Source organism: Juglans microcarpa x Juglans regia, chromosome 6D (genome assembly GCF_004785595.1).
Source record: "Juglans microcarpa x Juglans regia isolate MS1-56 chromosome 6D, Jm3101_v1.0, whole genome shotgun sequence".
Lineage (NCBI taxonomy): Eukaryota > Viridiplantae > Streptophyta > Magnoliopsida > Fagales > Juglandaceae > Juglans > Juglans microcarpa x Juglans regia.
In genome coordinates, this window is record NC_054604.1 from 28,349,467 (window position 1) to 28,366,092 (window position 16,626).

The 16,626-nt window shown below is 35.1% G+C and overlaps 2 protein-coding genes across 4 annotated transcripts in view; both read left to right on the forward strand.

The window, feature by feature from the left end:
- Nucleotides 1-1,091: 1,091 nt before the first annotated feature.
- LOC121234443 (rab GTPase-activating protein 22-like) lies at nt 1,092-5,617 on the forward strand. Its single transcript, XM_041130378.1, has 5 exons — nt 1,092-1,968; nt 2,817-2,952; nt 3,087-3,136; nt 3,854-3,907; nt 4,046-5,617. Exons 1-5 carry the CDS (start codon nt 1,760-1,762, stop codon nt 5,322-5,324), a joined length of 1,728 nt encoding a protein of 575 aa, XP_040986312.1. The 5' UTR covers nt 1,092-1,759; the 3' UTR covers nt 5,325-5,617.
- A 3,571-nt stretch (nt 5,618-9,188) lies between these two features.
- Nucleotides 9,189-16,626, forward strand: part of LOC121233947 (protein HLB1-like) — a 42,364-nt gene continuing 34,926 nt past the window's right edge. Inside the window, exons 1-14 of one of the 3 annotated variants that reach the window (XM_041129723.1) lie at nt 9,189-9,648; nt 10,645-10,767; nt 10,979-11,048; nt 11,537-11,650; nt 12,090-12,173; nt 12,574-12,624; nt 12,807-12,836; nt 13,024-13,086; nt 13,249-13,314; nt 13,435-13,563; nt 13,794-13,829; nt 14,019-14,138; nt 15,038-15,226; nt 16,173-16,432. In XM_041129723.1, the coding sequence (XP_040985657.1) occupies nt 9,287-9,648; nt 10,645-10,767; nt 10,979-11,048; nt 11,537-11,650; nt 12,090-12,173; nt 12,574-12,624; nt 12,807-12,836; nt 13,024-13,086; nt 13,249-13,314; nt 13,435-13,563; nt 13,794-13,829; nt 14,019-14,138; nt 15,038-15,226; nt 16,173-16,283 (1,548 nt within the window). In that variant the 5' untranslated portion in view covers nt 9,189-9,286 and the 3' untranslated portion in view covers nt 16,284-16,432. Of the gene's footprint in view, nt 9,649-10,644; nt 10,768-10,978; nt 11,049-11,536; nt 11,651-12,089; nt 12,174-12,573; nt 12,625-12,806; nt 12,837-13,023; nt 13,087-13,248; nt 13,315-13,434; nt 13,564-13,793; nt 13,830-14,018; nt 14,139-15,037; nt 15,227-16,172; nt 16,433-16,626 lie in introns of those variants that run through there. The other 2 variants (XM_041129724.1, XM_041129725.1) reach the window with 2 other exon arrangements.

Consider the following 16,626-nt stretch of genomic DNA (forward strand, 5'->3'; position numbering starts at 1 on the left):
TGAATATAAGAAACGTTTCATCTCATCTTATTGTTACAATCTATTGAAGGTGTTGTTCGAACATGTTACTTGACCCTTCCATAATATTATAGACGAGATAAATATTGATCTCTCTTAAATTAATTATTAGTCAAGTTAACAATGTTAATTTGACGGATATTACATTTATGCCTTGAATTAATTGTTAATAATGTTAATAGTGTTAAGAGCATTACTAGTGGTCCAATGGACTCAATAAAGTTTGCTAAAATTTGGTTAGAGAATTCACTTTTATAAATTTAGCTAGCCACTTTTGAATAACATCAAATAATATACTCTCCAAATCTATCATTATTCTATTACAATATTTATTTTGATCATTTCATTTATTTTAATTCTAATTGTAATTTGAATATTTATTCGTTATTAAAAAAGTACATATTAATTTTCTAACGTTGATATTAGATTTTAAAAGAAAAAATTGGTATCAACTAATCATAATATTGCAGAATTAGAACTTGAATCACTTCAGCAAAATGATGCCACATCATTGAAATGATGACTGATGGAGACTGGCCGCCTTCTGTGGTTGAGTTTGGAATTTGGCGCTTCGTGCTTTTGAGATGAAGAGAAATTTTTTGAAATTGTGAGCTCGCGTGAAACTAATAGCATGTGGGAGAGGGAATTTTTTATGCCAAAATAATATTTGGTGAGTAATTTGGACTCAACAGATTTGACAAGTGAAGATTATTAAAGTTTAAAGTACTATAATTTTATTGAGTCCACTATAATGAGTTTTTATATAATCTAGTTAAATTTTTATCAAAATATAATTTTATTGAGTCCACTATTAATACTCTTACAACTATTGAAGTTAAAGTTAAAAGGTTGTTTACTAATAAAATTTGAGTAAATCTTACGTTCAATATTATTCGTATAGACCATCTTATAATGATTTATGAGTAGAATTATAAGTAGAATTATAAGTAGTAATATTATTTATAAAATTATACTTTATAATAAGAATGGACCGGGCCCAAACTGTTTGGGTACCCGCACATTGCCCTGAAGCTGAAAGCGTGCGTCTTCGATCTACATTTCTTTCTAAATTCTCACTCCCACTCTCCGTCCCAGAGAGAGGCCGAGTAAACAAATAAACAAATAAACAAATAAATAAAAATCAGCGAGATTCGCTTACCAAGAGGGTGGGAGAGATATGGATGTCACAGAAAATATAATAAAATCAGCAGTATTTTAGTATTTCTGCTATATTTATTGACTTTCATGGAAAGCAAGCAGAGTTTCAGAAAAGGCAGTTGTAGAGAGAGCGAGAGAAGAAGATATTAGGTAAGATAAAAGAGAGGTGTGGTTGGGTTTCCCGGTACCTCAGTTCGTGTGTGTGTGATGGTGTTGTTGAGGACGAGGAAGAGCGAAGACGGGAAAGAGGTATTGACCACGGTATTTTCCCGTTGCTTCCTCTCGTTGAAGCTGTTTCTCTCCTCCGGTGGCGGCTCTGATACTAGCAGATGGATCGTGTTCGTTGAAGGTAGCAGCGGCGGAAGTGGCTTCGGCTTATCGGCTTCCAATGTCGGACTAACCATCGCAGTGACGGCTATGGTCGGTATCGCCTTGGCCGCCACTGTCTTCTACTCTCTTTGGTAAAAGGGGAACCCCAAGAAATCGAAATCCGAGCCCTAAAGAAATGAGAAAGAATCAAACCCAATTTCGTATTCAGTTTCAGAATCTGGAAGAATTAGTAGATAGATAGATAGATAGATAAATGCTTACAGACGAGAAACACTTGATGAGAGCCCTACGGCGAAGTCACACTTCTTCGCCGCCTTCGTCGTCGCCAAATTCCTCTTCACTATCGTCGTCGTCGTCGTCGTCATCTTCGTCGTGGGTTCATTTGCGATCGGTCTTGTTAGTCGTTGCTCACTCCTCCTCCTCCTCCTCCTCGTCTTCGTCCTCATCAACTTCTACTGATCGGTGAGTTCTTAATTTCCTCTTCCCCTAATCCAAAGATTTTCTTTTCCCTTTCTTTTTTTCTCGATCAATTTCAGAGCATGTATTGTAGAGTAGTGTTTTCTTTTCAGATCCCGATCTGAAAAGTACGCAATTTTGTATTCCAGTGTTAAAAAGCGTCACCGTTCAACTAGTTCTTAGTAGGAAAACGGTCTCATCTTGTGAGATTCAGATTCAGTCTCCTGTTTATTTTTTATTTTTTTATTTTTTTTTAAATTATATTTTTTTAATTGGTGGTTTCAGGTTTGGACCTTTATTACCCAGCGGATGGGGCTATATTGTGACTGTAATTGAGCTTTTCCTTTTCAGTCTTTGTTTTCCTTATTTTTGCAAAATTTTAGGCTGATAACTAAAAATATTGGAAATGAACTCGGCGTTTGATTATGAATTTGTTCACAAAACCCCTCATTATTACTGTTTATATATAATAATTAACTGTTTGGGTTTCAAAATCAGAATTCCTGAGTAGGTTTTCTGCTCCGACTGTCATGACAAAGTCGCTAAGTTAATATTTCTTTGGGATTCAATCTGTTTTTCATGCTCATAAGCTTTTGTGGCAAAAGTAATATTTGTGCAATCTTGTCGAAGTTTATTTTACTCGCTCTAAATGATTACTGTGGTGGATTAGTTTTACAACTTCCCCGTTCACCTTTACTATGCCTGCAAATGGGGTTTTTTTATGACTGTCATACATTTGCTTTTTATATGAACCTTATTTGTTTTTAGGTGCAGATAAATGTTTTATGCTATTTTGTGCCTCAGTTTCTCCTTCACTTGGTTAAAGTTTCTAATTTATTTTGTGCTTTCTCCAGGGCTAGTCTTAAATCACCTTGGTCGCGTAGGAGAAGAAAACATACCCTTCTGCCAAAACAATGGAAGAGTTTCTTTACACCAGATGGAAAGCTCAGTGATGGTGGGGTCAAATTTTTGAAGAAAGTTCGTGGTGGGGTAAGCTATCGAATTTTCTCAGACCACCTTGTTTTCTTCTTTCAAATTCAATTTTATTTTTTCTAGTTTCTTCTGATTTTTATCCCTGTATTTGTTACTGTTGCGAAGATCTGATTCCTTATGCTCTGATGCAGGGTGTTGATCCAAGTATTAGAACGGAGGTTTGGCCTTTCCTTCTTGGAGTGTAAGAATTTCCATCTAAATACCTTTATGTATCAATGTCTGTGCGTGTTTGTATTATAGTATTTTTGTTCCTCTCTCTTTAATTGTGAAACTAAGATAGATTTTGCTACCTTTTGGAGACTTCTTGTTATGTTGTTAGTCATTGCCACAGGTTAGCCCGGTCCTATGGATTGCTTGATCCATAACTGACTTTAAGTTGCTTGATTTATGATATTTTTTCCCACCCTCGTTCTGATTTTTTAACCATTCTTGTCTTAAGACTCAAAATCTGGATATACATCAACTAGGAAGTTATAACACATGCACACAGACATACACTCCTGAATTCTACTGCTATCAAACGGGAGAGTCTGGGAACCAGAATCCGTATGTAATCATTTTCAGACTCTCTTAGCCCCTTTTTTTTTTTTTTGTGGTAATTCAGGTGCAGTTGTAACTAAGGGGACTTTTATGTAATTACTTGTGTGGCCATGCTAATTTGCTTCACCATTACTTATAAAAAAAATATTTGCTTCACCATTATGGTTGCCATGTAAATTGACATATTGCAAAATTCCTTCTTCATGGAGAAAACAGACATATAGATTGCTATTTTATACTGTTTCTGGCTATTTATGATTGGGTCTCTTGTTCCCTTTTGCTGTATGCTGGGTGTTTTTTAAGGGCCAAATTTCTCCAGATCTTTCACGTCTTGACTTTGATATGCTCGTGTGCACAGCTATGACATTAACAGTTCCCAGAAAGAAAGAGATTTGGTTAACATACAGAAAAGGTATTTTCATTATTGATTAAATCCATTAGGACGCTTAAATTTTATGTTTGGAATATCATAATTTTTGTGTTTTCCACTCCCTCCCTCCCCCTTCTTTTCTTGTTCCCCTTGTCACTCTTCTTTTACTTTGTGATGCAGAAAAGAATATGTTAAGCTGCGGAAGCGATGCCTGCAGATTTTAAAATGCAGTGAGGAGACTTTAAAGCTGAAGGAAGTTTCTGGGAACTGCAGCAATGAGGGCAGTGGGGATTTTAGTCAGGTTCTAGATTCTCCTAGCTTAGAAGATGTGGTCAGTGCCAGTAGGTCCCTTTTGACTGAGGGAGGAAGCCCATTGGCTGAGGATGGCCATTCTGTCTGTGGTCATGCCCTTCAATCCAACGATTCATCTTTGGAAGAAGAAGGTGATAAGAGTGGACTGACTTGTGAAGATGCCTCTGCTGGAGACACGGAGACGACTGATTCCGACTCTTCAGAAGAACCTGAGGACGTGCAACCTTTACTTGCCACCAAATTATCTGAAGAGAATGGCCTTGATGAGCCTGCCAAGGTGAATACATATGCCTTCGATCCAGAAAACAAGTCTCCCTCTAATGCTGAAAGCAAGTTGAAATCCCACACAGCTGAAGATTTTGCAAATTGGCAAAGAATCATCCGTCTTGATGCTTTGCGGGCAAATGATGAATGGTTTATTTACTCACCATCTCAGGCTGCAGTGTCAGAGATCAAAGCTCACCAGCTAGCAGAGAGTGCTGGGTTGAAGGATTATGATCACTTGGAGCCATGCAGGGTTTTCCATGCTGCTCGCCTGGTTGCTATCCTGGAAGCCTATGCAGTCTATGATCCTGAGATTGGTTACTGCCAAGGAATGAGTGATCTACTTGCTCCAATAATCACAGTGTTTGAGGAGGACCATGAAGCCTTTTGGTGCTTTGTGGGTTTCATGAAAAAAGCTCGGCATAATTTCCGACTTGATGAGGTGGGAATCCGGAGGCAGCTGAATATTGTTTCTAAGATTATCAAGCGCAAGGATATTCATCTCTACAGGCACCTGGAGAAGCTTCAAGCTGAGGATTGCTTTTTTGTGTACAGGATGGTGGTGGTTCTCTTCCGAAGGGAGTTAAGCTTTGAGCAGACGCTGTGCCTGTGGGAGGTAATCTGGGCTGATCAGGCGGCAATTAGAGCAGGGATTGCCAAGTTAGCTTGGGGTAGAATAAGGCTGAAAGCCCCTCCTAATGACGATTTGTTGCTTTACGCGATAGCAGCCTGCGTGCTGCAAAGGAGGAAGCTCATAATAGAGAAGTACAGCTGCATGGACGAAATTATGAAGGAATGCAACAGCATGGCCGGCCGTCTGGATGTTTGGAAGCTTCTTGATGATGCTCATGATTTAGTAGTCACCCTCCATGACAAGATTTAGGAACACGCGTCTCCTATGCTCACGTCTTTTTTTTTTTTCATTCCTCCCCAGATTCACACTTTTCTCTTATAACTTCTAAATTATTGTGGTCCTGTTGAGATCCCTTCAAAACCTAGGGATCTTCGGGTTGATTTTAACTGCTTGATGCTCTAGCGTCTGATGAGCAATTTCTGTTGCGAGTAAATTGTTGGATTTATAGTGTAGTTGCCCGCACTCGGGACTCATTTTGGGTGATGGTGGCAACAATGCAGAATTAGTTCTTTAGAATTATTTAACTCCCTTATTTTCTTAAACCTAGGACTCTGGTATTTTCTGTTTGCATTTGTTACGTGGTAAGCTGTCAATGCTGCTGCTATCCTGGCCCAAGACATGATCTTGGTGTTTCTATTTGGTTTTTGGAGGACTCTTAAAAAGCAAAAGCAATTGAGTTACAAACCCACCTTTAGGGTGGGTTCTTCTGACTTGATAAAATAAGCCCAAATGTAGTCATATTGTCATAACCATATGCTTTCCCATCATTTTGCCATTATATTCTAGTACCATCCTCGCATGTTTTTGGGCATTTCTGCTTTTATGTTAATTGGGAATTTGGGATTAGAATAAAATTCTTAAAATACTCAAGCTCAAAAAGTTTTTTTTTTTTTTAATTTATCATAATAATGTTAGATACATTTTTAAGGTATGAAGTCGTACACTCTCTTTAAAGAAAAGTAGAGTTTACAATAAAAAATATATATATATTTTTTTTATATAAATTTCAGATTTATCAATTTTTTTAAAGGCAGTGCGTTGTACGATTGTAGATATTCAAATTTTTTTTTTTAAAAGTTTTTTTAAATATTTAAAAAAAGAAATCAACCTTGGCCAACCACCCTTACTTAAGGCCAGGTTGGTTGCACCACCCTCGAGGTGTTACGAGGGTGGTCGGGACTCGGACCAGTCCTATTTCGACCATTAATTTTACAAGACTACTACTTTTTTTTCCCTAAGATATTAGACTGGCTATTTAATCCGTACTGTAGTCTTTTTTACTTCAACCTACCTATATCTATACTTTTCTTATTCAATATTCTAGACCAAATAGTCCGTGTAGAATGTATAATTTCCTTTTATTTTTTTTCAATTTTTTCACTTCTCGAGATCATTAAGGGAATATAATCCCTCGGTGTTAGTAACTTCATTTTTTATTTTTTTAAAAAAAGCAAGCTCCATATATTATAATTAAATGATACAAAAACACATGAATAAAGGATAGATAGATTTCAAGAAACACTATTTCTTAACTAGTGTAGTACTATAGAAATCGACATTGAAAACAAAGAAATGCTTTCCAACACTTCCCTAATTAGAAGAAGTCAAACAAAGTGGTGTTTTTTATACAATCTAAGTGTGAGATTGTAGTCCTATGACCAAAGGCCATGGTGATTGTAGTAATTACACTTTGTCTTGAAGTAGCAGTTGTGGAAGTCTACTACCTCGTCTTCGTGATCATGTGGCCAAATGGGATAACTTTTACAATAAAAAGTCAGATAAAAAGTCCTAACTCTATCGCGTTATATGTCATCACAATACTCCACACTTTCTTAAAGGAATACATGTGATTATCGCGTCAGGAGTAAAAGTAAAAAAAAGTGGGGCTCATGGATTGTGGTGGAAAGATACTGCCAAGGGACTAAATGGGGGTGGTGATTGTTAGGCGTCTAGAATTTTTAACTAAACTCTTTGGACCTAAAAATATCCTGGAAAAATGTAGGAAAAACAGTAAGATAGAGGCAACAATTGACGAATTATAGTTTAGACCAAAGTTGGTAGACACCGGAATTTGTGATGGCACGTGATCACATGCAAATTTTTTTAGGGAACCACTGCTTCTTTCCAAAGTATCGATGGTATGTGAGCTTTCTTATCCAGCGCGTGTCTCTCAGATGATGTCAGAAAAATTACAAATCTACCCTTTTTGGCCTTGGAGGAAAGAAGGAAAAATAACTTTATGGACAAAGTAGACTAATGGAAAAAGAGAAGGAGGAAGCCTCTCTGGCAAAAAACCCAAGTTTGGACTTTGAAGACTTTGCACACAGATCCTATTTTATTCAAATATAAGTTGATCTCTATCTATCATTGAGTTATATTTTACGTTTATGAATAATTTTTTTTTAATTTTCAAATAAATTCGAACTTGATCATGAACTACTTAAATTTAACACTGATATATAAGAGTTTATATGCAAGTTTTTATTGTCAAATTTGAATGCAAATCGATTTTTGTATATCGAGTTATAATCTCATTATTTCATTAAAAGTAACATATATGAGTTTAATTGGGATTGTAATGATCGACTTAAATTTCAAATGAGTTATGTCATTTAATAATTGATGATAATTTTATTTTTACATCTAATTTGTTAAAGAAAAAAAAAATGAAGTAGACTCGAGTTTTATCAAATTTACTTTAGTTGTTTTTATGTTTGATTTCCATACTCGATGGGGGATTCCAATGACCTAAAACAATTGTTAATATTCTTAGTTGTTTTTTGGTTCTTGTATTTTGGCCTTTAGACAAATTACTCTCTGAATTTGACCATTCTGTTAGAATTTTTCTATTTTTTTTCTTTAATTTTAAATAGTTTTCGGTTTTTATATTTACTTATTTTATTATGTAGGATAATTCTATTGGCGATAATGTGGGCCTGTGGCTTATCAGCCATGTGATAGGGACTCTGAACTTTGGTATTAGTTCAATCAAATTTATTTTTAAAATTTGATAAAAAATACATATTTTTCATAAATTCAAAACTCTCATAACCATAACTATACATTAGATTAGTCAAAATGATAATATAATATTATTTTTTAATAATAACATTTTTAATTTATTTCTTTCGTATTTTACAATTATACTAACTATATATTAATCAATAATTTAATTTGATACTTAAATTATTATTTTCCAAATTAAATATATTGTGACTCAAAATTAGGAAACAATAATTTAAGTAAATAAAATAATAGTTATAGAGTATGAATAATGAATCTTTAAATATAAAGATGGATTAAAATGTATTGTAGCTTAAAGTTTCAGATTTTAATATTTGGTGAATTCATTATTCAATGTAATAATTTAAACATAAATTCATCAAATTTTAAAGAGTCAAGATTCATTGACCAACAAATCTCTTTAAAAAAAAAAAAAAAAAATCAAAACTATCAAAATTGAGAATACAAGAATAAAAAGATTTATTTTTTATGTAAAGACCAAACCACGTCATTTAACATTCTGTCATCTTTTAACCGTTCACAAAGGGCTGTCGATTACAGTGATAGTCTTCAAAATTGTTTAAATAGGCTGAAAATTTATTTAATGAAAAAATTAGATTACTTGAGTGTGATATATTAAAATATTTTTAATTTCAAATAAGTTAAAAAAGTACGTTTAAGAAAAGATATCATTTATATTTTTTTAGATAATGCAAAACGTAATTCACATTTTATTCAATGGATAAAAATATCTATACAAGTTTAAGATAATTATAACTTTTAAAATTTTAAAGATATAGTCATAATTTTTAAAAATTTAAATAATCGTAAGTTCTATATTTTTTAATTTATTTTCAAATAAATGTAATTTAAAAATATTTTAAACATATAATTATCAAATAATAAATAATTTTTTAATAGAATTACTAATTTATTTGTACTTAATAATATGAGTAATGCTACTTATCATCTTAATTTTTATCATTATATGATATGATATTAAGTGATTAAAAATTATTTATTATATTTTATTTATAAATTTATTATTTAATATTATATTATAAAATAATAGGAGAATGATAAGAGTTGAGACGATAATAGATTTTTTCTAATAATATGTAGTTCTAAAGTAATAAGTTATACTCCCCACACGTTAGGTTCTCTGGCCAGTTAAGCAGTTACATATCTCTCGCTCTCTCTCCACCAACATGTCCGCGACCGCCGAGGAATCTGAATTGCAGAACGGAGTCGAAACAGAACCTTCGGAGCCGGAACCAAAGCCAGTGGCTCAACCTGAACCAGAAACAGAGCCGGCAGAATCAGAGTCAGTGCCGGAGCCCCAGCTGGAACCACCAGTGGCGACAGATAAAGATCCCGATCCCGATCCCGAAGAACTTAAAGAAAGCTCGATCCAATCCAATGAGTCTGATAACAAAGCAGCGAATGCTTCAACTGAGCGTCAGCTGCGCAAAGACGAAGGAAGCCGAACGTTCACGATGAGGGAGTTGCTCAGTGGATTGAAAGGCGACGAGCCAGAGGAGACTGGGCCAGATGCTACCTCGCCTTACAGGTCAGTGCTCTTTCGCATTCGCTTGAACACATTTTCTAATTTTAATTAACACCAAAACATGCGGGATTAACACTTTTTGTCTTTGAATGTAGCTCATAAAATCTGCCATAATAGATCGCGATGTACTAAATATTATAGGCAATTGGTTTACATCATGTTAAATCAGTGAATTTCTCTCTAAGGCATTATATATATATATATATTCATGATCTTACCTGTGTACTCAAGAGTGGTTCAATTGTCGCTGCTAACGCAATTTCATTATTTTTTTAAATATTACTCGCTGGTGTTTTCATCAGAATCTGAAATTTGGTTGATATTTGTTTCCGTGTTTTGATTCACTCGCTTTTGCCCTTTTTTCATTGAAATTAGGCTTCACTCAGTCTAGCTGAGTATACCCGACATCGATTATAGAACTTTGGGACTACAATCTCTAGGTCCTCCTGAATTTGCAATGACACGACATTGCTGCTTGCGAGAAGATAGAACTGTTGTAAAAATATCCTTTGATTCTGTTTCCTTGCGAACCAGTTTGATGAAAGAAATGGAATTTTGTGACATTATTTAAGTTGATTACCTTGGGCATCCTATGATTGAATAGAGGCACGTTAACATGAACCATGATTTATGACACATGGGGGTGTTCTGATGTTTATTTACCCATTTCGCAGATGTTTCTGTTGATATACATACTTTTCCTAGCAGCATCAGACAATGTGGCTTTCCTCGTTATTCATTTTTTATGCAGACCTATGCGCTCATATCTTACATGCACGGAATCTGCACAAAATCTTTTTTTGTTCCCTGAAACTTGATTCCATATCAAGTTCAAAATAGACAAAATACCTTTCAATTGCCAAGGAAACATTGTTTTTAATATTGTCCTGTGCCGATATTCTTCTGTAACTTCTATATCAGCATGAAGAAAAAATAACTGTGTACTTATTTTCTTTTAGAAAAACTTTCCTTTTAACTCTTTGCTTTTCGATTGTTTAGTCAAGAAAGCCCACAGCGACATGTAGACCAAAACAATGCTGCTATGGAATTAATTAATACTGTGACTGGTGTAGATGAGGAAGGCCAGTCTCGCCAACGGATTCTTACATTTGCAGCCAGGAGGTACCGTCATCTTATCATTCTTAATCATCAACCTCTCTGTATTGTCAAATTTTTGCCTTACTCTTAACAAAAGATATAATTGGGTGTATGTGGGAACTATACTGTGTTTTAAACCACTTACTTAGACTTGAAAATCTGTTTAAAAAAAAGAAGATTGTAAACTCTTAAAGAGTTCTGTTCTAAAGTTATATTCTTTACTCAACTTTTGTAGGTACGCTTCTGCTATAGAGAGAAATCCAGAAGATTATGATGCATTATACAATTGGGCATTGGTTCTTCAGGTCTGAAATACCGTCTCATCTGCTTCTCAAAGTATTGACGTCAGTGGATTTTATTATTCTTTCACTCTATGAAAACTTCAACTGGATGGCTTTGGTAGTAACCTGATAACTTGACTATCTGTTACCTTGAATATATTCATGAAGTGATATATTACAAGAGTGTTTATGCCTTTATAGTATAAATTATAGCAAGTAAAAGCATTTTCCTGTAGTGTGAAGTTTTGATATGACAAGTTTCTGCGACAGTCATCATTTACCAACAATGTTTGTTTGGAATGAAATGAGTTAAAGGTGTTTAATATGGAACACAAAATTGATATCTGACGTTTTGGCTATTTCAGCCCATTATTTTTTAAAGATGCTTGAGTTTCTCAATTTGTTGTGATGGAAAGAGTTTTTGTAATATTGTTATTTAAGGACATTCTAATTACTTATAAGAGTGTCAAGGTGCATTTTATTTCACCTCATGATCCTCATTTGGCTTGCAGGAAAGTGCAGATAATGTTAGTCAAGATTCTGCTTCACCTTCTAAGGATGCCTTGCTTGAGGAAGCTTGTAAGAAGTATGATGAGGCTACCCGTCTTTGCCCCTCGCTTCATGATGTATGGATGCATCGCATTATACTTGTCAATCTTCTTAAATGACTGGTAATACTATTTTTAGAAGTAAATATTAGCAAGAATCATGATAGCCTCCCAGAACACCTACTCCATCTAAGGAACTATGGGCAGGGACGCAGGTGGAGCCTCCCTGGGGTGGGATCGGGGGGGTAGAGGATTTTTAAAGTTATCTGTTCATACTTATGCCAGATCTGTGGGTATTTTTTACCATTTGATCTGTGGTTAGTTGGGGTTCAAATATAGCCGGAATTTGCTCTATGATTTCCCCCATTCCTGGTAAGATATAAGGCCGTTGGTATTGCTAAATTGGGGCTCCTTAAATTCCCACCTAGCCAATCATATTATCCATAAGTCTGTCTAATTTCCATTGATACTGGATAGTATATTTCATGTGAAAGTAATATGTCATTCTTAATTCCAGGCTTTCTATAATTGGGCTATTGCAATATCTGATCGGGCAAAAATTCGTGGCCGTACGAAGGAGGCTGAAGAACTATGGAAGCAGGTTTCATTACCTAATATCAGTAATCAGTCGTGCTTGATTTTGAATTCCATAATGTTACGATATTTACCATCCTTCTGCGTTTTTTGCCCGCTGCTGTAGTTTCAACCTGACTTTTGGCAGCTGTATATGGATATTATTGTTGGAGTAGTTGAGCATTGAGGATACAAAACAATTGTCTACTTATTAGAATGTAGTCATGCGCTCTGATGTTTTCTAAATAGCTGACCTTTGTGACATTAAAAGGCATTAATGATGCTTGATGCAAATTCCCTCTTCCATATTTTTGTTGTCTTGTCTACCATCTACGTTTTATCCTTAATTGTTATGCTCTTTCCCTTATGTTCTAGAACTAGAGAAATTAAAACGGTACTTTTTTTTTTTTTTTAATTTTGTTTTATAGGCAACAAAGAACTATGAAAAAGCCATCCAACTCAATTGGAACAGTCCTCAGGTATCTTTGAAGAAATTGTTAAGTTGTTTATGGTTTCATATGGGGTACTCCAGCATCTTTATTCTCACCTTTCCCCTTTCTTTCCATTTTTCTGCCCTTTTTCTCCCTTGTTGATGCATCAAAGCTCATGAAATTATTTACATTGCATTCTTTGGTACTCACTCTTTTGAAATCTGTTTCAGGCACTCAATAATTGGGGTCTTGCTCTGCAGGTACTTTTAGTTATATTCGCATTTCCTCAATAATTAGTTTTTTTTTTTCTTCTTTTCATTTTTTCCGATGTAATTTTACTCTTATTTTGTTCCATGTTCTAGGAGTATTTCAACAATTTGTCAAATATGTCTACCTGTGTTTAGTTGGCAAGTTTGATTCAATTTATGTTTTTAATGTGAAATTTAGGAACTCAGTGCAATTGTTCCTGCACGGGAAAAGCAAAGAATTGTAAGAACTGCAGTTAGTAAGGTACAAAACTTATTTGAAAAGATCAGAGTTATTGGGTAACTGTATGGGAGCAACTAGCAATATAAATTTGCATCTAAGACCTAAGATTTTCTTTGTATCCTAAGAATAGTTTCCACTGTTTGTTCTTTTATTATGATATGTTTGACTGGTCTTCTGATGCAGTTTCGTGCAGCCATTCGGTTGCAGTTTGACTTCCACCGAGCAATTTACAACCTTGGAACTGTTTTGGTCAGTTGGTAACTTAACCTTCCATATTTGAGATACCATGATCTTATATTTGTACATTTGTTCGTCTTCAGTATCCACTATATCTCGTGCAACCCAAACTCATGGTGTCATTATTTGCAGTATGGATTAGCAGAGGACACACTAAGAATTGGGGGATCAGACAATGCTAAAGAAGTCTCTCCTAACGAGTTATATAGCCAATCTGCTATCTACATTGCAGCTGCTCATGCATTGAAACCAAATTATTCAGTAAGTATAATTGTATTTTGTATCTAGCAATATTATTTGTATACCTAGGTAATAAAATGTTGACTCTAACATAAACATGTTAGTGAAATCCCAAAATGGGCGGAGAAATACTTATCTGAAGTGAGATTTAAAGAGTCTTATCTTTTCCTTTGCCCTTGCTTTCTGATGCTTTATAGGTGCGTACATCAATTTCAGTTTTCCACTGACTAACCTAATGGCGTTTTATTTAGGTTTACAGCAGTGCCTTGCGGCTGGTTCGTTCCATGGTTAGTAGTTATCATTCCCTATCTCTTGATGTTGTGGTTGATTGTATGTTCATAATGGTTCATTTAGCACTCCTAATGAAAATTTAAATGAATTTCTCAGTCCGAATGATAGTAAGGTTCTCTCTATATGTTATTATGTTTCAATGAGTTTGGTTGAGGGAACCGTTGACAGAAATTAACTATTGACAGCTACCTTTGCCGCATCTGAAAGTTGGATACTTGACAGCACCGCCTGTCGGGAAACCAGTGGCACCTCATATTGATTGGAAACGTTCCCAATTTGTTTTAAACCATGAAGGGCTTCTTCAGGTAAACGTTGATTTGTTTCCTTGTCATATTGTCAAGTAATAACATTATGTATATTAAAACCATACTTCAATAGGTCATATATAGTATGAGAGGAGAGTGGTAAATGGAATCCCAGTTTACCTGTTGGACTGTTCATCCGGGCTGGGTTTTCTTCCAGGCCCGGAACCTTTTTTTTTTTTTCAGTTTGAATGTTTTGATCTGGAAATTGTTGTCCATCTCTCCTTTATCTTTCGTTGTCTGAATTTTAAGCATCAGGAATTCCTATCATTTTCACTTCTGAGACATGGGTCCATATTAAATATAGCGTACACATAAAGTAGGTACTTTGCAAGCTATACTTCCACTTTTGACATGCATACTAGTTACTGCTTCATTTTTACCAATGTTTTTGAAAGTTTTTACCATCTTTTTTGTAAGGTTTCTATTTTCTGCATTCCTGATAGGTAGAAGTTTACTTTCTAGTACATTTGCATTTAAAGAATTTCCAGATAAAAAAAAAAAAAAACTTAAAAGGAACAAAAAAAAAAAAAAAAAAAGAAACATCAAAACATTCAAACTGGAAAAAAAAAAAAAAACCTGGGTACCGGGTTGTAAATCCGGATTCATCTTGGTTTTGGCCCGGGTCTAACCCGGCCCGGGTTTGAAACCCGGGTTCCTGGGCCGGAACCCGAATTAACAGTCCTACTTACCTGGGAGGGAGAAGTTCTTACGGTCTATAATGATTCGAGGGGCTCCAATTATAATATTGACTAGTCTTTTTTGGAGTATAAATCTCACTTGTGGCTTAGACTTTCCTTTAGTCACTGCACATACATTGGTTTGGATAGGCTGGTAAACTGTGGCAAAGGATCATCGTTTCTTTATTCTCAACGAAGTTTCTTTGGCATCCCTCTCATCAGGTAAACAAAGTTGAGCAAAAACGAGTGCCACAAGGCCTCTCTGGAAATACAGGGGATGTAGTGAACAATGACAAAAGGGGCATCAGAATTGATGTTCCAGATATAGTTTCTGTATCAGCATGTGCTGATCTGACTTTGCCACCTGGTGCAGGCCTCTGCATTGATACAATTAATGGGCCTGTTTTCATGGTAAGCATTATGTTTTGTTTTCCAGACTCTTTTTTGTTTTCCTGCATTGTAAGTTCAAACCAATTATTCTTAGCCAGACTAAAGATCAAGTCTGCATTTGCATGTTATGAACAAGAGTTCTGTAATTTGAATTTCAACTTGTAGCACTTAATGTGGGTGTCAAACCTGATAATTTTGGTCATATGAAGATTATCTTGAGCATTTGCAGGTTATGACTAGTGCTGTAGTATAAATGTATGACTTTTTAGGACCCTAGAATTCATTTAAAACTCTTCATACATTTTGTTTTAAACACTAGGAGTAACGAATTAAACATTTTAAGTCAAGATTATTACAAAGTTATGTCATTTTGACATGCTACTCATGATCCTTTTATTCATTGTACTCTCATCATCCTATGATGTGACCTTAAATGATTGGAAAACTATTTGGCATGTTTCACTTGTCCATCAATCATTTGATACCACATCAAGGAATGCTAAAAGGATGATGTATAGTATTTTTCTTTGACATTTACACTGTGGGGGCACTTGAATTTCATCCCTTCCTGATGCAAATTAAATTTTTTGCTTGCGCACTCATCCTACATGGGGTGTGCTACATGGATGCAATTGGTGATTGGGCTTACTTGTCTCAATTACCGGTCTTTGTATCTTAAATATATAACGAGGCAATATATGGATCTGATTTTTTCTTTTAAATATATAAAAAAAGGTGAGCTGTTGTGATATATATGAAACTGTGCTCTATGGTCGGTGCCGTTCTCAACAATCTGCATTCATTTTGTACTGCAAATGATGGCCTCATAACTCTGTTTTCTAATTTGCAAGATGACAAGGGAGATGAGAACAATTGTTCTATTCTTTGTTAACGTTCCTCAGTGGATCAAAGCACTGGATTTTCAAATGGTAAGGTCTAAATTCAATATTTTCTGTTGATCCTACAGGTTGCTGACTCGTGGGAATCCTTGGATGGATGGCTTGATGCAATCCGTCTAGTTTACACAATATATGCACGCAGGAAGAGTGATGTTCTAGCAGGTATCATAACTAGCTGATCATTTGTTATCTTTATCGACGGTGCGATGTTTTTGTTCAGATGACTAAGATTTCATTTTATTTAATTGGCTCATTGGAATAAAGCTATTGTATATTAGAGAAGTTTGGGACATTATCATGCCTAATCCAATTTGGCTTTCCTGATTTAGCTGGTTGTACTTTTCGTTTGATAGACATATAGCGCATGCATATTTTAGATACTGAATGTTTGAGGCATTCAACGAGAAGCCATCTTTACTCATTCAGTGTTCCATTCCTCCATGTATTCCGACAATGACCCGAGCATTTGACCAAGGAATAATTTAATCAAACCGTGATACTCAAGCATGCTTTCCAATAAGA

Bases quoted from the DNA above. Each gene is read 5' to 3' on its own strand.
- LOC121234443 (XM_041130378.1), top strand. From the start codon at position 1,760: ATGCTTACAGACGAGAAACACTTGATGAGAGCCCTACGGCGAAGTCAC. The intron at 1,969-2,816 runs GTGAGTTCTTAA...TGCTTTCTCCAG, and splicing joins TCATCAACTTCTACTGATCG to GGCTAGTCTTAAATCACCTT. The intron at 3,137-3,853 runs GTAAGAATTTCC...TCGTGTGCACAG, and splicing joins TGGCCTTTCCTTCTTGGAGT to CTATGACATTAACAGTTCCC.